The following is a 23,685-nucleotide window of genomic DNA, read 5'->3' as shown; positions in this document are numbered from 1 at the left end:
ATCAAATTATTTAGAATAAATTACATTTATTTTTAAAATTACAAATTATGTGGAGGCAGAACTATAATATGGGTATTTTTAAATTTCTAAATTGTTTTCAAATTGAAATCTTGAGACACTAAGCCAAATTTTGAATGACATTCATTTTTGTCCATTAGAATTTTTATAGAGTATCAGTTTCTGATTTTAAAAATATTAATGTTAGTGAAATTATTGACCAAAAAAAAAAAGATCCTTGTATAATTTCAAAATGAACAACCATAAGTATGCATTCCCAAAAGATGCAACCAACTTTGATTAGTGTCTTTTCATGAATAGTCATTATCACTTTAAGGAGGAAAAGCTGAGTTAGTACCTCACTTTTACTTTCCATTAGAGTTTTAGGGTCTTACTCCTCCTGGAGAACCGCTGAAATTGTAAGACTTAGGGCTGCAGAGATGGTTCAGTGTGTAAAGGTGCTTGCCACCAAGCCTGATTATCTGCTTATTAACTGAAATATAACATGTGAATCTGAAATAAGAGCAAAAAGACAGCCTAGAGTTAAATTCTTCAGGGAACCAATATTTCAGTAGCAGTGTGGAAGGTATCGGGTTTGAAGCTAGCCTGATTATTATAGAAGAAAGAGGAAGTAAAGAATGCAAAGGCAATCCTGGACGCTCTCTGAAGATACCAGATGGGGAGAAGAGGTGCGACAGATGAGACCCATTATGATGGATGTAACAGGCAGAGAGGGAAACATCCATTTTTTAGACGTGAAGCAAGCAAACCATTGTCTTCTCAATACCATAGGTGAAGATGTGACCACATAGAGTTCGGGAACCTCTGAATCATGTGGACTGCATTGAAAAATTTTCTGACTGGCTTCTGGAGCTGAGGCTCCCCCTTCAGACAGGCTTGCTTGCTCTGTCCACCTGAGAGGTGCTCCACCTTAGAAAGGGACAGAGTGGAATGCCCAGGGTGTGATCACACCCAGTCTCAGCGTGAGTAGACCGTGCACCCTGCACTGGCTCCCAGGGGCTCTTAATCAAGTCTCCAGTAATCTCAGGACTTTCAGTCTTTTCACAGCAGCGATATCTTGGGGGCAACTTAAAAGCTGAGGAATACATCATAAAAGCAAATTATTTCATCACAGCATGGAGTTACAGGAGACAAATGAAAGGATTAACAGTACTGTAAACGGCAGAAATCAAGTAAACGTTTCCCAAAGAGGGACCGCTGCGTGTGTGTAAATAATGAATTGGTACACTTTGCTGTGCAAAGAGAATATCAGCAGAGAACAGGTACGTGCAAAGGACCTCCTTTAAATGCTATTTGTAAGGACATGGCAGTGGTGACACGTTAATGGCTTGGGTATACAGCTCCTGTAATGAGTGTCCCAGCTCATTAAGCTGACATGGGTATTGACAGTACCATGCCCACGGCTAGGTGTTACAGATTAGAAGTAGGAAAACAGATCAGTTTTAAATGATTTATTAACAGCTCCTGTGTCCGGTTAAAGCAATGAAGAGATTAGAGATGTCTCCAGTCACAGGTTTTTGTTTTTGTGTTTTGCAGCCCCCTCCCCCTCTTCCGGTAAGAAGAAGCAGAAGGCACTCCGTGAAAGACACCTTAAAATTCTGTAGCGTTTTCCTAATCCAAAGCTCAGCTAAACTGGCGGGTTAAAGCAAACCTTTTTGTGGATACAGAAATGAAATGGCAAACTCTTCGGAATCGGGTTGGATGGGGGAGCTCACCTCCTGCAATTACGTATAAGTTATATATGAAGCTATACGTCGTCGCAGCTGGTAAAGCCTCTTCTCACAAGAAAGAGGACCTGAATGGAAATGCCATGCACCTATTTGAAAGCTGGACACGTCTGCACACGATTGTAATTCCAGTCCTGGAGACGGTGGCAGGAGGACACCTGGGTCTGGGGGGCAGGGCGGGCAACCAGGCTACCTACATTGATAAGCTCCAGGTTGAGTGAGAGACACTGTCTCGTACAGTAAAGTGGAGAATGATTGAGGAAGACACCTCACGTTAACCTCGGGCCGCAACATGCAAGTTTACACACATTCTTATGTACCCACATACATGCAGTGACACAAATGAGTACAGACAACACATACACACACACGCACACATAAGTAAGTAAATAAATAAATAAATATATATTTTTTTCATTAAAGCATTACTATCACAGAATCCCTAATATTTCTATCTGCTTGCTTGCAGAGATGGTGAAATCCCTCCTTTCTAGCATTGTGTAATTAAAACTAAAAAACAAAAAAACAAAACAAAACAAAAAAAAAACCCTTCATTTAAAAGGAAAACCCCTAGGCTGGAGAGATGGCTCAGAGGCTTAGTGCACGAGCTGCTCTTCCGAAGGTCCTGAGATCAATTCCTAGCAACCATAGCTCCTAACCACCAGCAAGAGAGATCTAGTGCCCTCTTTTGATCCGCTGGCTCACATGCAGGCAGCATAGTGCATAACTAATAAAAAAAATCTTTTAAAAAAGAAAGGAAGGAATAAATGACTCCAGTTGCAGGGATGGCTTATCGGTTAAGAGCATGAACCCCTTGCAGAGCGCCCAAGTTTAGTTCCCAGGACCCACTTCTTTAAAATCGAATTAATTTCCTTTTATTAGCCTGTGATAATGATATAAAATAATGGACATCATGATGACATTTTCATATATTTCTATACTATATTGTCATTGTATTCATGCACAGTACCCTCCCCAGCCTCAATATTTCCATGTGTTTTCCTTCCTCTTCTGAAATGGAGCCCTTCTACTCTCATGAGTCTTTTAAAACACCCAGACCCTACAGCCCCGCATCTGCTGTTCATGGCAGACTACCTAAAAATAGTCTACACCCTACCTGTAAATGGAAGAGAGCCCATTTGTTTGGCACAATGCCAATAACAATGCTATTTCTTTTCATTCTTCCTGTTAGATTGTTTTCTATGTTCCAGCTCTTGAGCTGAACTCGTGTTGCTATCCTTGCATAGGACACAATTCATGAAATATTGCAATCATTCACAAACAGGTGATAGATAAATACATGTGAGCTCAAAATCTTATCTTTTCACTTAACACATAATAGGAAAGTTTACAATAAAAGTCTGTAAAGACTTTTATGAAAAAAAAATAAAAGATGAACATTTAACTAAAATATCCCATGCACTCCCTAAAACGACCAGCTTCATTGGAAACAGTGCTAACTAGCAGTTAAGTCATAAAAAATATGTTTCTAAAGGTGTTATGTCTCCAAAGGTAATATGTCATGAGTACTCACTCATTTTAAAATATAGTCTTGGGAGCTGGATGGGTGGCATAGTGGTTAAGTCCATATGCTGTTCTAGAGGATCAGAACTGTGTTCTCAATTACTCATCACACAGGATGTGATTCAACAATTTATAACTCTGGCTCCAGGGAAATATAATGCCATAAGCCTAGGTCATAAGCACACATATACACACCAGAATTTAAAATCATAAACTTCAAAATAATAATAGTGTTGTAATTTGAGACCAATTTATTTTATGCCATTTAACAAACCCCTTAGGAGTAGAAGACGATGTGAGGGAATTCTGTGAGTGATCAGAAAGAACTGTAAAACAGAAATAGTGTTGGTGACCGCCACCACTCTTTCCTTTCAACAGAGAGAATGTGAAGTTTAGAATGAACAGATCTTCAGATTGTGGCCTTACGTGTATCCTATTGGACTATTTTTTTTTTACCAAGGTCTGGATCATTCTAAAATGAAGAAACCTGAAAAGATATTACATATCATCCCAGTAAATGCTGTACACACAGAGATTAAAAATGAACTCCAGGGAGGAAGTGAGAGTCCCCTAGGTGACAATTCAAGGACTGAGCACAGGTCTTCGGGATTCTGGTCCAATAAATAGCTCCAGTTCCGCAACAGTTTGAAAGGTTTATCCTGTATTTATAATATTGCAAAAATTCTTGTGTAAATTGATCAAATCTCCAGTTTTCCTACATTGTACTGCACGCACTTAACACAGCATCTCAAGGTACTTTTCTCTTCCTGACATTTGCCTTTCCCTTAATATTCTGGTCCTTGAGCTTCTTTGGATCACAGGCGCTGTGCTCATTAAGAGAGGGTACGTGAACTAAAATTCTCATGCTGCCACCTCCCAGGACTGTGGCCTTGACTAAGTTTCTCATTTGCTTTAAACTGCAGTTCTTTGTTTATAAAATGAGCATGTCTGTACTCAAACTCAGAGAATTTTACACATTATCTATGACAAATTAAAAATGCAGTACGTGGTGCCTGGTTCCCAGGAGGTCCCCAAAGCATATCTTCAGTTGTCAGAAGCATAGTAATGACCCAATGAGGGCAGCTAATACAGCTTCATTTTCTGCACTCCTATATTAGCATGCAAATAGTATTTTCTTTTTCACTGAAAATATACAGGTAATCTGGGCAGAAAGGAAAGAGAAAAGATGTGTTAGATCTGTCCTTGGGTGCACTTCTTTGAACATACATGAAAGAAAACCACTGTGAATATGGTAGAATATTCAACAAGACGAAATGATTGGCTCTAAATGATTAAACCACAGAGTGGGTCAGCCACTTAATGGTAAAAAATACCATCTCTAGTTACTTTTCCAGATAATAACCACCTCACAGTGCATTTGTTAATATAATGCAAACTGGAAGGCTGAATGGTTTAATTCTAAATTACAGAGAGGTCTCAATAGACCTTTGAAATTGACTAGATGATTTGATCAAGTAAAATCAGTACTTTGGAGATAAGTACACACATAAACAGAAACAGGGACACATGGCAGAAAGTAAATTGAATTAAAACAGTAATGTGGAAATCTTTCTTATATATGCAAAGACTTTTCTTTACTCACTTATATCTGCATACCAGCCCAAGGGGCATGTCCCATGAAAGCCTTCACTTACCAGGAAACTGGGACAGAGGGGAGGACATCCTATTGGGACTCTAGATGAGAGAAGCATGAGAGAATGGCAAAGTAGAAGGATCCAGAGGGTCCTAAAAACCTACAAGAAGAACATTATGATAGGCAGATTTGGGCCCAGGGTTCCCACTCAAACTAAAGCACCAGGCAAGGACAATACAGACGGTAAACTTTAAACCCCTACCCAGATCTAGCCAATGAGCAGAACATTCTCCACAATTGAGTGGAGAATGGGGTATGACTTTCACACATACTCTGGTGCCTCATATTTTACCATGTCCCTTGGAGGGGGAGACCTGCTGGCACTCAGAGGAAGGATAGCAGGTTACCAAGAAGAGACTTGATACCCTATGAGCATATACAGGGGGAGGAAATCCCCCTCAGGAACAGTCATAGGGGAGGGGAATAAGGGGGAAGTGGGAGGGAGGGAAGAATGGGAGGATACAAGGGATGGGATAACCATTGAGATGTAACAAAAATAAATTAATTAAAAAATTAAAAAAAATACATATGACTAGATTTTCTCAAAATTATCTAAATATAGTCATTTTATAAAGCCTGAGACATATGAGATGATATAGTGCATGACTTGAAAAGAATTTTTATATTCACAGTTTTATTGAGTGAAGGGAGAGTGTTTATATACTTGGATACAGAAAGAGTCTTGGCTATGCACCACAGATATGTGCTGGATAAATAAAAAAGGACAGACAAATATATACTTAGATGTAAATATACTTACAGGTGAATATATAGAAACAGAGACATTGGGATTAATACATCTACAATTTCACAATTTTGTTGGGAAACCCAGTTACAGGAGTGTTTGTGCAGGACCGCACAGGACTTCATGCACATGATTTACCTCACTGGAAGCCTTTCTATGTCAACAGATTCTAAACTGGGCACCCAGCTGCAAATCAATAAATTCTCTATGTAAACACTCCCATGCCATCCTGTTTAAGCAAGCTCACTTTTATTTCTTTAAATATCAAAATACAATGTTCTATTTCAACAAACACAAGGAAGGGAACATGTAGCTCTCTTGAAGCTAAGTTTATATTTCCAGTTTCCCCTGAAATCTTCAATCATTTCACCTCTAAATCACAGATGTATTTTATTCCTGAATGCTATATTTTTTTCATCTGAAATGTGAACATTGTAGTTTATGAGTAAATTCTTTCTTATTTTTTCTCAGTGTTTGGTATAAATATTGTTACTTTAACATAAACTGGATTCTTTGAAATATTCACTTTGAGAAAACTATTTAGATTTGAATTTCAAACAAAAGTTTGACTCTCTGCAGCTAATATGGAAGATTGCTCGGGTGTGAGATTTTTCTCATAGATGATTCTATTTGTCGTTTCAAGCAGTTTATGGTACATTTTAACAAATAATAAAGCAATAAAATACTTGTGGTCCTTTGAGAGCTGTAAATGTGCTAAGTAGTATACTTTTGGAAGCCCTTTGCTAGTTTTATCAAGAACTTGTCCACTTTGATTAGGACAACACTTTGCCATACATTACTCTAAAAAGGAGAGTGAGTCAAGAAAGCATTTCATCAAATCCCTAACCTGATTTTCAACTTTCTGAGCAGCGATTCAGCAAGCCAGGATGTCATCATTTCCATAATCCTCTGAGTATGTCAAAGAAGGTGAAGCATAATGAATCCAAGAGCAGTAGAAGGCATTGGCTCTCCCTGGAGTGGCTCTTACAAGCAGTTGCAAGCTGCCTGATGTGCGTGTGACCAGAACAATAGGTGCTCTTACCTACTGAGCCATCTGTCCAGCATTCAAAGTATTTTTCTAATTACCCTCTGTCACACCCCTGAGAGAATCCATGGGCTTCATACCACAGTTCACCTTCTGTCTCTCTTTAAAAATATTTATTTCACTTATTTATCTATTTGTATGTGCTTGCATGCATGACTGAAGGACACCCTGTAGGAGTCAGGTCTCTTCTCCCACCGTGTGGATCCTGGATACTGAACTCAGATTATTAGGCTTGGTAGGAAGTGCCTTTACCTGCTAAGCCATCTTGTCAGTCTTTGTCTTCTATTTTTTATAATCATCTCTAACTGGGTTGAAAGAATAAACATGTCTCATGAGTAAGAACAGAATAATTCTTTGACCAAGTCAGTCTACTTGGGTAGCATGTAAATCCTAGTAACTCCCTGAGTGTTAACAGTAATGACATAATCATTGCAAAACTGGAAAGTATAAATCAAAGAAAAAAAGAAAAAGAAGAAAAGCAGCAATTCATAGTCATGCTATCAGAATTGAATACAATATTTCCCATTTTTTTGTTCTGGTATTGGATGAATGCATAGGTACATGTGTGAAATAAAGTTGTGAAAAGTGTGCATATAATTGTGTGTAGTGCATTTTCCATGTAATATTTTACTGTATTTTCTACTGTTATTACTTTTTAAATGATTTTTGGGGGGTACCTAACATTTAATTGAATAGTTGTAAAATTCCTTAGCACTATGTTTAAAGCTTATATGTGGGAATCTATGTACTATTTTTGTCTTTACAAATTACACTGCACATGATACATGCCATCTCCAAGACATCAACACATATATTCACCTCTATCCTATGCAAGTGTCAACATACTTGTTGACCATAAAATTTACCATTTGGTGGAACTGGAGGTGGAAATGGATGTGGTCATAATATATCATATAAATGTGTTAAGATGTTAAAGAATAGATAAAATATAATAAACTACTTGAATTGAATGTCTAAGAAGATAAAAGCAGAGACTAAAGATAAGACAATTCAGCTGAGCACTAGGTGAGGTTAAAAAGAGGACAGGAATTCCCAACAGCCTCTATAACTCTACCAAGTTATGTTGACAGATCAAAGTCCTAGCCTGGTAAAGTCACTGAACACAGACAAACAACAGCAGCACAAATTTATTTGCTTGCATTTCCCAGTGCTGAGATCTCTAATCACAGTAAATATTGGTGTTACTTAGATTAATGTCCTTCATTTTTCATAAAGTGATAACCACGGCATATCCATGACTCTTTAATAACATGAATATTCTTCCTGGAAAAGAACTGTTGAAATTTATATGGAAATATCAGAATCCCAGAGCATATCTAGAGACAAGACTTCAGGTCCCTCCCATTTAAGGATCTGTGAGGCTACAAACCTCCAAGATATACACATTTTTGTATTGGAGAAATTCGGCATCGTGATTAACCACATAACTCCACTATTTGGAAGGCAAAGACAGGAAATTTACCATGAATTTAATGCCAGCCTGGTTACAGAATGCATTAGAACTGGAGTGAGGGTGTGTGTGTGTGTGTGTGTGTGTGTGTGTGTGTGTGTGTGTGTGTGTGTGTGTGTGTGTGTGTTGGGGGTTACTTTGTTTTCTTCTCCACTGTGGTAAACACATGACTAAAAGCAACATAGGGGAGGAAAGGGTTTATTTGGCTTATACTTCAAAGTCAGAGAGAAGTCAGGTCAGGATCTCTATATAACCAACAGCCAACAACAGCAGAGGCCATAGAGGATGCTGCTTGATATGCTCAAAGGCTCTTATGTGGCTTTTTAATCCAGTCTAGGACCACACCTGAGGAATGGTCTCACCCACAGTGGATTGGATCCTCCAACATGAATTAACATTTAACACAGTCTTCCACAGAAATATCCATGACTCTGGTCAAACACCCAGTTAAGACATCCCTTAAGTGTCAAGTTGACAACTAAGCTAAGTAAGAGAGGGATGTTCCTCGTTGCTGGCAAAAAGGAGAACAGTGGCTGGCATGGACACCAGCTATTCGGACTAGGTGAAACTTGGACCATCAGATTTAGGAAATGATTCTGGAGAGTGAAAATAGTGTGGGTGGGAGCACAGAGCAAAGGGATGTTGGCAAACTATGAGCGGTGTAGTCACTTATGGCATTGCATGTAATGTGAGAGGCATCTTAGCAGTTATTTGCTGGGGCTTGGGCACATGTATGACAGTGGGCTGCTGGGGGACTGGAGATCCATGAACCTATTACAGAAGAAGATAAGTTTTCTTATTAGTTTCAAAAGTGATGTACACAAATGTATTGATTGAAGAAAACTAAGTGAACAAAAGAAAAAGAAACAGAAGATTATCTACCTAAGTCCCTGCCATGTAGCAGTGTGAGCTCCCAGGCTGTCCATTGTGTGTATGTAAAAGCTTCTCAAAAAGATGTCATCTCACACTTTTCTACTTCTGCATAGCTGTTTAACTAATAACAACTTTGATACCTTTAGAGGGGTTGGAATTATGCAGGTTCAAGATGCTAATTACATTTTACCTTGTGTTATTTTTAACCCTCTTAATAGCCACTAGGGCCCACCTATGTGTCTGACCTAACATCCTTACAATTAACAAATAAAAACCTTTTGAAATGTGTTAATTTAACAAAATCCTAGTTACCACTTATCCAAGGACTAAGAATGTCATCAGACAATAACAGGCCTCTACATCTGATTCCCCTGGTTTTGATGTAACCTGCCTCCTTTATATCTCCAGCAATGTATTTTTTCTAATTTATTTATATATTTTTATCTCGTCACTTTACCAGCTTGATATCAGTCCCCTTCCCCCTAGGCACCAAGTCCTGCTCTCACCCCCTCCTCCCTCTATCTCCCCCTTTACTTCTTCTCAGAGAAGGGAGACCTAAGGGGTCTCAAGTTAGACCAGTCATTCATTTGCTATTCCCTTAATCTCTGCTCCATCTTTATCCATGCACATCTTATAGGCAGGACAAATTTTGGATTGAAGATTATATGAGTAGCTTGGTGTGCCCCTCCCTCTACTGGAAGTTCTGTCTGGCACTGTATTTTAAAAGGATCTTCTTATATTTAGAACTTTCTTTGTTCTGTTATTACACAAACTTAATCAAACTGTTACGACATTGGAATGATGAATTCAGGGTAATCTAAATTGTCTTCCTAGGCCATGGTCACTCATCCTTGGGCCCAGGATAAACTATCTCCTCTGTTCTTTGAAATAGCTGTTACACTTTTACATCAACACTTTTACTTGCTTTCTATAATAAGTACTTCAAAAGGCATGTGAATTTTAGTGGCTGCATATATAGGTGGATTAACGTGGTGAATTTAAGACATTATTATAATATTCATCATGAATGAATTAAAAGCTCTGTAAATAAGAGGGTAAGTTCTACACCTGATGATTAAAATATGCTCTGCAACAATGAATGCCTGCAGCAGACCAAGGTATTCAAAGTATAAGGAGCTCAAAAGCTGAAGCCCCAACTCTGGCCAAGGAGCTATTAACAGCTAATGTCTGCCGAGCTGAGAGAATCAGTTTTTTGTAAGGCTGTGGCCGTTGGTAAGTGCACCACCATCCAGTAGATGCTCCCACACCTGTGAACATATAGGCAGTAGTAACTAGGCCACAAACAGGACAGAAAGTTAGGAAGGGATGAGAAGACAGTGGGTGGACCTGGGAGCAGGCAGAGGAAAATATAGGGTGAGTTTTATTAAAATACATTGTATACATATACGAAATGTTCAAAGAATAAACTTATTATATTTCAAGTTAAAATCAGACAGGTTTTGTTTAGCCCCCGTATCTGAAAAAGTTTCTAGATTCAACCTCAAGTTTATGGGTAAATACAGTGTTACATGCTGTTACAGCATCTATCATAGTGCTTTAGAGAGAAGGCATTCAGTATTTGATCCTTCACTGATGCTCTAATTGATCACCAAATAAATAATAAATATTCCTCGATGATCAATTAAAAAACACAGATTACTAGGTTTCAAGATGGCATATGTAGTGAGACGCTATAAATATGGAGATTTCAAGGGCAAAAGCCAACTTAGGACATACCACTTGTTTAGTTAACCATGACCCAACACCCGTTCAAGGCTGCAATGACACCCTCAGATATATCACTGGAGAGCCAACAAATGCAATGAGCACACACACATGCCAAGGCCAAGTAGGCACCCTGTTTCTCTGACTGATAATGCATCAAGCGTTCATAGGATGACCTCCAAGAGTTAAATGAAGCTTCAAAATGAGCTGACATTCAATTCATTCAGGTGGTTTTTATGTTAAGAAAATTGTAAAAGTAAAAGTAAAGCCCATATTTCATTTTTTTATATATAATTGCAGATAAGGAGTTCAAGGTTACCCGCCCCCCATGCAGGTGGCTCCCACTCAATTATTTTGGCAATGTGTGGAATATAAAAATAAAGCATCTAGTGACGTCTAGCAAAGAAAGGGAGTTTGAACAGAGCACAGAGCCACCCATTGTAACATCTCGGCTAAGAATGAATATGTCAGGAAGATGGGGCTGGGAACAGTGGTAAGTGTGAAAGACGAGTAGTGGTCAGTGGGAACAGCCATATACATAGTATAAATGTATGGAACTTTCAAAGAAAAACATACTGTTTTAAAGGAATAAGAATTATCTAAAGAGGTACTTGTGTCCCTACATTTGATATTAAAACAGTGGACCACAAAGTAATTGGAGTTTCTTTCTTTTTTTTTATTAATTTATTCATATTACATCTCAGTTGTTACCCCATCCCTTGTATCCTCCCATTCCTCCCTTCCTCCCACTTCCCCCCTACTCCCCTCCCCTATGTCTGTGTCTGAGGGGGACTTCCTCCCCCTGTATATGCTCATACGGTATCAAGTCTTTCCTTAGTGACCTATTATCCTTCCTCTGAGTGCCACCAGGCATCTCCATCCAAAGGACATGGTCAAATATGGGGCACCAGAGTTTGTGTGAAAGTCAGATCTCCTTCTCCACTCAACAGTGGAGAATGTCCTGTCCATTGGCTAGTCTGGGTAGGGGTTCGAGGTTTACTGCCTATATTTTCCTTGGCTGTTGCCATTTCTTAGTGAGTTTTATAGCAGGAGAAGGAAAAGGGAGAAGCCTCATGTCAACCAGATGAGGAACTTGTCTCAAAGGAGATTTTACAAGGTCCTTACAATCTTGTAGGAGGAACTCAAACCAGACAATGATGGGGCAACAATGGATAAGGTCACTTCTTGTCCAGTACCTCTAGCTGCAAATATCCCTCTTGCTGTCTATTTGAGCCTAAACCTGATGTGAGGACCCTAAAGATGGACTTGAGAAGGGGCACATTTCCAGATTTCTTTTTTTTTTTTTTCAGTTCAAAATTTCTATGTTCTCCTTACCACTGTGACTACATTGAGTAAATCTCTTTTTTTTTTTCTTTTTGCTAGTACTAGTTCACTTACTCATATTATTAAGGCTGGGCAACTGAACCTGGTTGACACAGAAATGCCAGGACCCAGGCTCTGACCATAATAACTCTAGTAACACTACCACTTTGAAAACAATCATTGTCTACAAACTACAGGGAATAAGGCAGTACCTTCCGTGGTATTTATACAGACTGCCTTCTCTCAGAGCTAAGAGTGTGTATATTCCAGTTTCAAGGCTTCCTTTGATATAAAATCCTTTTATAAACACATGTCTCTAATGGATTAGAATGTTATTGTTATAGTAACTCTGCTGAGTTGCCCCCATGTACCATCTTAAGATCAATTTCACCAAAGATAGCTAAGGAAGTTAAATTAGAAAAAAAATTAACACCATATATTGGATTTTCAGACTTTGAGAAGTATAAAAACAAAATTGTGCACAATATATTAAATGTATTTTACTATAGTAGGCAGGTCTCTGTTGTGATGTCTGCTCATTCCTTGGTTGTTGTGATACTGTAATGTCAATTGTACACCGATGTAGAATTCATCTTTAAACAGTACAAGCTAGTCTGAGAAAGGATTGGTGGTCAAGATTATATTTCTTCCATTCTAAATTCTAAATTCTACAGAAATGTCTATATTTTGGTTCAAAATCACACTTAATAAAACATAGGATGGGTGAATATTTTGAGCCTAATAATATGCAATTTTACTAGTGTTTAAAGAGTTCTGGAATCATCCCTTTTATTAGCTCACTTGAGGCAAACATTTGTTTACAATTATATGGACAATTTACAGAACTGTAAATAACGATCAGTGATGGACCTGTGCATCAGTAAGGTCCTTGATAATAATATTTTAATAGTCTTTTTCTTCTATTATGTACTTATTGGTTATGGATACAATTTGAATAATCATGAAGAAAAGGCAAAATTCTTTAGATAGCTGATCTCAAAATCATGAAAAATTACAAAGAGTAATACAAAAATATCTTTTAAAAAATACTTGCATTGTAACCTTTATATATTATACAAATACCAGGACACACAATCATATTCTGACCAATATTCACTGGCACATACTCAGAAAAAAATTGGCAGTAGGTGTCATTAAAAGTATTCATTCATTTATTTAAAACATATATCTATGTTCTCAATTATTTCCAAGAATTATTCTGAGGTCAGATAAAGAAGTTCGATTTGACCCTTGGCCTCATGAGGATATTCTTTTAATATCTTCCAGAAAGTAAACTTTATTATAAAGAACTTGAAAATACTCATGCACCAAACTAAGTAGAACCAATGTCTATACATTTCAATGAACACATTTCTACACACTTAGAATAGACATTCTGAAGCTGTGTTAGCAAATGTGAGAAGAAATGGGCCATAAATAAGATCATCTTTACCTGATCAAAAGACGAAACTTTTGTTCTATTATACAAATGAACTCCTAGTGCAAGTGAATAAATTATTACATCTAAAGAAAGTAATTATCAACAATTAACTGCATTCCACATGAAATGCTGAACATGGTCAGACAAGTTGGACACTTTAAAAAAGGAAGAAAAAGGAAAACTTACAACTACACTCATAAACAACTTATTTTCTTGGTTAGTTTAGCTAGTAACTCCTCTCATTTTCTTTTATTAATACAAACAAAAGCTCATTACCACATGTAGTGAGTTTTGTTTTATTTTTTTATTGTAATACCAAACATTGATTTAAGGAAGGTGAAGCAGTTTCATTTCTGGGGTAGAAAATAGGATAAGGAAAAGCAGATACACCACATTCAATTTAACATGTAGAAGACAACTGTAGCTACATTGATTCATTGTGGAGAAATTGTTCTCTCTAGGATAAGCCTAAGCTCTTGGCTGATCAAATAACACACTTGGGAATATAAAATAATTATATTAGCACATTCACTTCAAACATGATTTTTTTTTTAGTTTAGTTAAATAGAATTCAAAACTAACAAAATACCTGCAAAGTTCTAGACCTACCATTTATCCACCGAGCTTCTGGATTATGAAGTCCAAATCCTTTTCCCAAAAGCTCCTCTAGTGACAATCTTGTTTCTGAAGAATTTGTTAGCTCATCTAAAAAGAAAAAAAAAAAAAGAAACAACAACAAAAAAAGAAAGTCAAGAACTTTTATGCTGTTTTTCTTACAAGAATGAGACATAAAGTTTAAAATATCTTGCTTCAAAATATACGTTAAGTAGAAATCAATCTGAAGTGAGCATTTAAAGTAGATTTTGGCATTCAAAGATTGTTTCATGATCTTTTGTTTTATGAAAAACAGAGTGGCCTTGAACTCTTGATCATTTTGCTTTTAATTTGTAAGTGTTAAGACTGTAAGAGTATACTACTACATCTGTCCTAAACTTTTAAGATTAACCATAAAGTTTTAACATAGAGCTGTTTTAGTTTGACATATATTTAGTAGATCTATCCCAAGGTATAAATTAATACGCACTATACAAAACCAGCCAAGAACTACTGTTTGCACTGTTCAACAAAATAGACAATTTTCCTTGTTTAGTCATAAACCAATCCTCATTTTTCACACCATTTAGCAGTAAACTTTGCCTTTTTGTAAAACGCTAGCTATGAGAGAGGTGCGGTCCTTCACATCTTAAGAGAGAACTTTCTAATCCAAGGAAATTCTAATTAATAGAACGAATACAAAATTGTACCACACAATTGCTACTTAGCAAATGCTAAGCAAATCTGGGACTTGAATGCCAAAGTGTAAAAAGCTATGAAGAAAACAACTAGCACACATTAACAACTGGAAGATGAGCAAGATTTGATTTTCTTTTTACATTTCAAAACCTAGAAATGGAAGGCCATGGCATGAGTTACAAAGCTGTCTTTGGAATACCCCTTTATATTCAAGGGGATATAGAGAGCAATTTGTCACTTTCTTGGAAAAAAATAGCATTGTTTATTTGCTGAATGAATTCTTTTTGGTGACCTTTTAGTTATGTCTTCCCTATGACTGAAAACAAAATGTCAAAGATATGTACTAATCTCACTCAATTTTATCTTTGAAAAGTTCAGCGCTTACTGTACCATGAACTTGCTGTGGCTTCTCTGCAGCAGCTAGCATAGTTGCACATTTCAAACACAACCCAGTGAATCCATCAACTAAAACAATGACTACCAAGATAACTTTTTAAAAATATGAGAATTATTTGATTTCTACTTTAGCACCAGACATGATAATATGCAGATATGGAAAAAATGGTGGACAAAGACATATATCCTATTATTTAAAGAGTAATTAGAAAGGTAAAAATTTGAGCTCCTTGGGGCTAGATAGACAGCTTGGTGATCATCAGTTAAAGACTCTTATTGCCTTTCCAAAAGACCTAAGCTTGGCTCTCAGTAACTCTAGTTTCAGATGATACAATGCCCTCTCCTGACCTCTGTGGACACATATATACATCACACACACACACACACACACACACACACACACACACACACACACAACTAAACTTTCTGAATTCTAAAAAAAAATGGAAGTAACAAGTATTCGTGGAATCAGAAGACCTATCTATTCAGAGAGGTTAACATTTACGAAACAAAGCCTATGATAAAAGGGAGGTTAAGGATGTAGGGTAAAGAGTAATTTTCAGAGAAACATGGAGATTCTCTAGCACAAGATCTCAAGGAAAGCCTTAGAAACACACTGGTTGCCATTACCTACAAGAATTCAAACCATTCAAACACTCCAGAAGTCAAGTTGGAGGCTTCTAAAAAACCCAACATACTGGATTTATTCAATCCCTGGTCAGTTGCACCCAGGGACTCTCATATGACAGGCAAGTACTCTACCTCTGAGCAAGTTTTCCATACCTTGCTTACTGCACCTTTTTGGAAAATAATATATACACATGAATATATACATATATACACACATTTGCAAAGGTGTACCTGACCTTGCAAGGAACTTATACCACACTAAATGGTCCTATTATAAATCATCACTCAAATAATCAAAACAAACAGTTGTAGTTCTCAATCATGCTCTCTTCTTCTTTAAATGTAATGTTGTTTCTATTTATGTATGAGTGCGCACATGTGTACAGGGGTCCATGGAGGCAAGCAGAGGACCTCTAATCAACTGGAGGTGGAGTTATAAGGGGTTGCTGAGAGCTGGTCCTCTGGAAGATCAGCAAGCACTAACTGCTGAGTCATCTCTCAAGCCCCATCAAACATGACTTCTTACACTGAAGAACACAATACATCATACTGGACCTCTTTCAGGTAGTAATCTTTATCTGTCTATCTACACACACACACACACACACACACACACACACACACACACACACACACACACATACACACACAGACACACACACAGACAAACACATACACAAAGATACACACAGATACACTACAGCATCTGATCACTTTTCAGTGTTTTCAGTATTAATGCTGGGAACAACTTATTACTCTCACATTTTCTTACATTGAAGTTATTTTATTTTTATTTCTTTGTAGTTAGTTTACCTTCTTATTAAATTTAATGCTAATAGCCTGATATTATTGAGAACAAAATTCTCCAGTGCAAGTGATTGTTATAGATATTTTTCAAAAATTACATGTATATATTGAATTCTGGAAAATAATAGAAAATTGTTAATAAAATTAATGATAGTTTAATATTTTATTTTTCTGCAATTTGGTAATATATTTGAAGTTCTTATGTTCTGTGTTTACTAAAGTTTTAAAAACCTGTGATTCAATGGAATTTTTATGTAATTGTAGGTTCATACGTACAAAGCTATTAAACATATATCCTACATTCTCTTCCTGTGGAAAATATTTTAAGTAAGAGCAGAGAAAGGTATTGATATCAGTTCCATGTCCCTTGTTGATTTCATTATGTTTATTTGTATTCATTTCTTTGTATGTAGTTATATACAATTGATGACAATAACAATAACAGTCAAGATACAGAAGAGCATCATCACCAAGGGCTCATGGACCCTGTACCTTCCTCTTGTCAACTCTACTCACCCATTACATGTGCCAACCATTTGTTCTCCATAGATGATTATAATAATTGTATTGGGTCATTCCAAGAACCTCAAGTTCACCAGCCTTTCTTGTACCAGGAGGCTGAATTTTATATAGATACTTAAGATCCTGTATAAATACGAAATGGATCTGTCCATTGGAACAAAACGAACAAATGTGAGGGAGAAGGAAAATAAATAGGACTCTAAGTGTCATGAGGAAAATGTTCTTAAAGCACATATGTATTGTGCTTTAAAATACATGTACAAAAAAATACATGTCAAGTTGAAGTAATAGTTTTTATGTTAAAACTATTGTTCTGTTAAAGCAACATTACAATAAAGTGACCGCTAACAAAATTCTGCTACATCCATAGATCTGTGCTTTGCTCAGGCATCATTAGTGAAGCTTCCTCTTGTAGTCAACAGGAGCTAACATGGAGTGAAGGATTTTGGAGTACTCAGTACTAAATGGGTAATCTTCATCAATCCCCTCTCCTCAGTTTAAGGGAACTAAGTGGAAAAAAAGGCACAATGATTTTATTTACAAGAGTTGGTGGGTGACACACCAGAATTGATGCCTAAATGCATGGAGACTGAGACAGCATGCACTAAGCCTGCCCAAAGAGCATTCCATGGATGAATTGGGCTAGTTAGTGGGCATGGGTTTCCATCATTAATGCTCAAGCTATCTTCAATTGACATCCTGCAAGGGAAAAATCCGTTTTCTCCAGTGGAGTCTCATTGGGCATACAAATCACCCCTAAGGGTAGTCCCTGTGCCTAGCCATAGTTGGCCACCACAAAATAAACTCAATAGTATTTTTTATAAAAATTTTGTCTCATGTTGCTTTGTTTGGTCATTATTTTTTTTCTTATTTATCTCTTGCATACCCTTCGTATGAAAAGAAACACCTTACTAAACCACTTTCATTTCCTCATTTGTATAAAGTCAAGATTTATCTTTGTTTCTAACAATACACAGGCCTGTATGTATATACACAAACGCAAAAACAAGTTAATATTTTTAAAAGGAAATAGGAAACATATATAAACCCATATTGGAACCTAATTTCTTGTGAACTTATGTCACTATCAGACCTCAAAATGCTTACTATTTCATATATTTTAACGATTGGCTCAATGGTTTAGACCCAAAGCTAATTTACAGCAGGGAATCCAGGTACCTCAGCCACTCCAAGTAAACACTGCAAGGTGGCAAACAAACAAACTGATGTTAGATTGTATAATCACTCTGGCAGGCAAAACTCCTCCCCTAATAACTTCCATGAGAAGATTTTAATTGCCTCTAATATCAGAAAAAAAAATTGCTAAAATTGAAAATTTATTTCTCATTGGATTTACTTTAAGAAGTTTGTTTAAAAATACTACTCCTGATTTATTTACTATATAGGTATAAGGTATATGCTACGGCTACAATAAAAATATGTCCTAAATGATCATTTGTTGGAGAAGTGATAGCCAGGGACCATTTTTCAGAGGAGGGACTTTGGGGAAGTTACTGGGTCGTGAGGACTCTGGCCTCACCTACGGATTCTCCTGGTACAGGTTATAATATGGTAGGTGATAAATCAGTTGTGAGGGAAACAGAGGTAGGACCTAGTTGAAATGCGTAGATCTTCAGTGGGTCCCTCTGGGACTACATCCCACCCCGGCTTCCCTTCCTACCGTCGCATTCTCCTTTCTTCTTCTCCCTTTCCTCTCTCTTCCCTTCCCTTTTGTACTCTTTCCCATCCCTTCCCCTTTTCATCCTTCCCTCATCTCCTTCACTTTCCCCCTTCCTCTTCGTTTACTCTCCACTCCTCTCTCTGCCCCGTCCACCATTTCCTGTCCCCTTGCTCTGCCTGTCTCTCTTGTTCTTCCTCCCACACCTTCATTCTTACGCTTCCACCTGTCCTTCTATGTCCTTCCCTTACACTTATCTGTTCTATAGCAAGATACTATAGAACAAAAACTTTCCTATTTTGGAGGAGGAGTCTCAACAAGAGTCAGAAATTTCCACACTGGCTTGTCATATCCTTGAGAGTGGATCTTTAAGACTTCGGAAATAAACAACTCAAGTACATCAGGGAGTCTCTGAAAGCTAAAAGATTCTTAATGCTCTTTCCTCCCCAAGGTTAACTATGCACTAAAGACTGCTGGGAAAAGAGACCTCTAATCTCTGAAGAGGCCTACAGTTTGCTCATGGAACTCCAAGGATGCAGCATCTGTGAGTCCTCACATATGCTGGGGTAAGCATTTGTAGATAACACTGCCTTATCACCTGTGTTCCTATAGGAAACCACTTACACTTCAATAGCACTAGTATACTTACACATTTTCCACTTTAATTTGTTCTTAGTTCCCTATGTGGGATGAGTGCGTGCTTGCTCATGCCTCCCTAGGAAAAGTCAACACCACTGCCATAAGGTGAGCACCAACTGTATGAACCACACACTCCTACCTAGCATATCTTATCTTTTTTAAAATTTTATTTTATTAATTTATTCATATTCCATCTCTATTGTTAGCCCATCCCTTGTATTCTCCCATTCCTCCCTACCCCTGCTTCCTTCCTACTGACTGAGTGGGACCTCCTCCCCCTGTATATGCTCATAGGGTATCGACTCTCTTCTTGGTGACCTGTTATCCTTCCTCTGAGTGCCACCAGGCCTCCCTCATCAAGGGGATGTGGTCAGAAATGGGGCACCAGAGTTTGTACGAAAGTCAGACCTCATTCTGCATTCAATGGTGGAGAATGTCTTGTCCATCGCCTAGGTCTGGGTAGGGGTTCGAAGTTTACTGCCTATATTTTCCTTGGCTGGTGCCATAGTTTAAGCAGGACCCAGGACCCAGGACCCAGATCTGTCCATCATAATGTTCTTCTTGTAGGTTTCCAGGACTCTCTGGATCCTTCTATTTCCCCATTCTCCCATGCTTCTCTCACCTAAAGTCTCAATAGGATGTCTTCCCCTCTCACCCATTTTCCTGGTATGTAAAGCTTTTCATGGGACATACCTCTTGGACTAGTGTCTCAATATAAGTGAGTATATACCAAATACCCCAATAGAGAAATGGGGCTCAGAACTAAACAGAGAATTCTCAACAGAGGAATATCAAATGGCTGAGAAACACTTAAAGAAATGCAATTCATCAGAGAAATGCAAATCAAACGACACTGAGATTCCATCTTACACTCATCAGAATGGCTAAGATCAAAAACTCAAGTGACACCACATGCTGGTGAGGATGTGTAGAGAGAGGAACACTCCTTCATTGCTGGTGGAAACGCAAACTAGTACAACCACTTTGGAAATCTATCTGGCACTTTCTCAGAAAAATGGGAATAGGGCTTCCGCAAGACCCAGCTATTCCACTCCTTGGAATATACCCAGGAAATGCTCTGCCACACAACAGGGACATATGCTCAACCATGTTCATAGCTGCCTTATTCATAATAGCCAAAACATGGAAACAGCCTAAGTATCCCTCAGTAGAAGAATGGATAAAGAAACTGTGGGGCATTTACACTATGGAATACTACTCAGCTATTAAAAACAAGGAATTCCCAAAATTTCTGGACAAATGGATTGAACTAGAAATGATCATAATGAGTGACTTCACCCAGAAGCATATCTTATCTTATATCACTCCAGAAATAGGACTTCCATGGATCCTCATTTATAATCCTCTAAACCTATGAGAAATATAAATATTTTGATCCAATGATTGGATCATGAGGACTCAAATTCAGCCATTGACTCATCTAGTGCTGATGATATGTGAATGATCAGGGCAATTGAAACTTAAGAAGCAGGGCATAGTTGAAAAGAGTAGGGCATCATGGGCTCCTTTTGGGACGATATTAATATGCCCAGTCTTCTCTCTCCCTTTCATCCACCGCTTGTCGCCCTCTCCCTCCATTCTTTCTCTTCTCCATACCCCCTCATTCCTCCATACTGCCATCTCTCTGTCTTGTATCACTATGTTCTTCCCTTCTGGGCACTTGCTGTAGTGCATTATCCTAAAAATGGAAGGTGTCTTAGGGTTTTATTGCTGTGAAGAGATACCATCGCCATGGCAACCCTTATAAAAGAAAACATTTCATCAGGACCAGCTTACAGTTGCAGAGGTTTAGTCCGTTATCATCATGGCAGGAAGCATTGCATCAGGCAGGCAGACATGTTGGTGGAAAAGGAGGGCAGAGTGTTCAACATGTTGATCCACATGCAACAGAGGGAGACTGTGTGCCAAACTGCACCTATCTAGAGCATACGATAACCCAAAACCTACCCCCACAGTGACACGTCCTCCAACAAGGCCACACCTACAGCAACAAGCCAACATCTCCTAAAATTGCCACTCTTTAAGGGCCAGCATTCAAACACATGAGTCTATGGGGGCCACACCTATCTAAGCTACCACCAAAGGCTTTTTATACCAGTGGGAAGCTCCTTAAGACCCAGGATGTTTGCCGGGCGGCGGTGGCGCATGCCTTTAATCCCAGCACTCAGGAGGCAGAAGCAGGTGGATCGCTGTGAGTTCGAGGCTGGCCTGGTCTACAATGCTAGTCCAGGACAGCTAAGGCTACACAGAGAAACCCTGTCTTGAAAAAACAAAAACAAAACAAAACAAAACAAAAGACCCAGGAGGTTCTAAACTAATTAAATAGCCTACTTATGAGTATGCATACCTGTGTTTGCACACACAAGCATGCTAGTAAATTTGTTAATATTGCAAGATTATACTGTGGTTATAAGCACCACAAAAATCCAGAGAAATATAATAATAATAATAATAATAATAATAATAATAATAATAATAATAATAATAAAAAAATATCAACAACAGTATTTTCAGAGATATAAGGAAAAACTGATAACTTTCACATAGCTACAGATATAAAAGAAGCTAAATTGTTCTGCTTTTTCAATGGGAATTCAGTATTAGAACAAAAAATTGAAAAATTCACTCCATGCTCTTTCCTGAGCTTTATAGTCTGTCATTAAAGATCATAGACTACTATTGGTATTTCTGTTCTTCCTTCCCCCCCAAAAAATCCAATTTTGCTCTTAAATGGCCTTTTAAAATGAGTTGGCTGCATAATCTTAGAAGAGAAAAGTTACCTTCTTCACTATAGAACAGACACAAAAACCAATTGATAGACATTCAGTTCTACGGTTCTCTTCGCTGAAAATAATTGTGTTACTTTTAATCTCTCTTATTCTTGATATCAGAGCTTCAGAAATATGTCTTCTAATTTAAAAGCCCATTTGAAATAATTTGCTGTTAAAAGATGAATAAAAGGAAAAAAAAATCTAATCGTGGCCCTGCAAGTGACTCCCCTCCCCAGGGAAGAGTCAGTCTGTTTCATGTGCATGGGATTGTCCCTCCATCCCTCTACCAGTTAACATGCAATTCCACTGCCTTCTCCACTAGTTTATACATTTGTGATTTCTTTTTCTCAATAATATTTTTACATATACATTTATATTATTACACATATATGAAATAAACTATGTACAAAAAGAAGAACCACGATACAATCAGGAACTATGTCAATGTCTCTTTCATAGTGTTTTGGGTATTTGTATCTAGCAACCTTGAAGAAAACATTTTCCTATCTTGGGTGAGTCTAAAATTCTGAGTGTAAATCAATATCTGTCATATCTCATCTCTACAAACTTAAAACATCTATCTAGACCTAAAAACATCTTAACTCCTAAACAACTAAGCTTAATTGTAAAACTAAACTATTTGGTCTTCAACCCCATCTGAGTCTTGAGAAGGAATAAAATTAATAACCTGAGTAAACAGGAAGTACAGGTTAGCAGCTTCCAAATTGGAAAAAAAAAATGACAGAGACAGTTTGCTGCCTGAACAGTCATCCAAAATTCTCTATGTCATTGGAGCATCATCTTCAGCCTTCTAAGACCTTAACTGTGCTCAGGAGGTCATTTGTGATTGCTTTATGACTATATTCATTACCTGTGGTTAGTATTGATACAGGACACTCCCACAAAGTGCTTTCTTTTAAGAAAAACTTTTTGTAATTACATTTTAAATTCATGTAATGGGGGGAGGGTGTCATGTCACTCATTTGGAAGTCATAGGACTTGAGACTTGTCTGGTGGCAAGAAAAAGTTAGCACCTTCACTTCCTGAGCCAAACCTGCATGTCCTTACATGACATAAAAAGTTCTATGCTCCCGCTCTCACCATAAAACTGGCTAAAAGGCAGAGCACACACCATAGGAGTTGAACTTACAGTCCAGATTTTTAAAAACACTTGGTGTTTTTTGATATCCTCTAACTGGCCAATCAAATTTAACTGATACTGTGTATGATAGCTAAATTATTTTCACCTTTCTGTTTTTATTGCACTATCTTCTCTCCCTACTGAATAAAACACTACATTGCAGACTAACTGCTGTCAACAGTTACAGAACTGGAAATAAGTTTGGATCACAAATTGTTTTATTAATTTTATATTATATCCT

General features: G+C 37.7%; 1 protein-coding gene across 3 annotated transcripts in view; it reads right to left on the bottom strand.

Annotated features, from left to right (window-relative positions):
• Positions 1–23,685, bottom strand: part of DPP10 (dipeptidyl peptidase like 10) — a 1,517,748-nt gene that overhangs the window by 555,547 nt on the left and 938,516 nt on the right. For 2 of the 3 annotated variants that reach the window (XM_084793012.1, XM_084793011.1), the window contains exon 3: positions 14,156–14,251. In XM_084793012.1, the coding sequence (XP_084649138.1) occupies positions 14,156–14,251 (96 nt within the window). Of the gene's footprint in view, positions 1–14,155; positions 14,252–17,188; positions 17,339–23,685 lie in introns of all 3 variants that reach the window. The other variant, XM_084793013.1, reaches the window with a different exon arrangement.

The sequence above is a fragment of the Acomys minous genome (assembly GCF_964271855.1).
Source record: "Acomys minous genome assembly, chromosome: 1".
Classification (NCBI taxonomy): domain Eukaryota; kingdom Metazoa; phylum Chordata; class Mammalia; order Rodentia; family Muridae; genus Acomys; species Acomys minous.
Note: the sequence above shows the minus strand (reverse complement) of the source record. Positions and strands in the feature narration are given on the sequence as shown.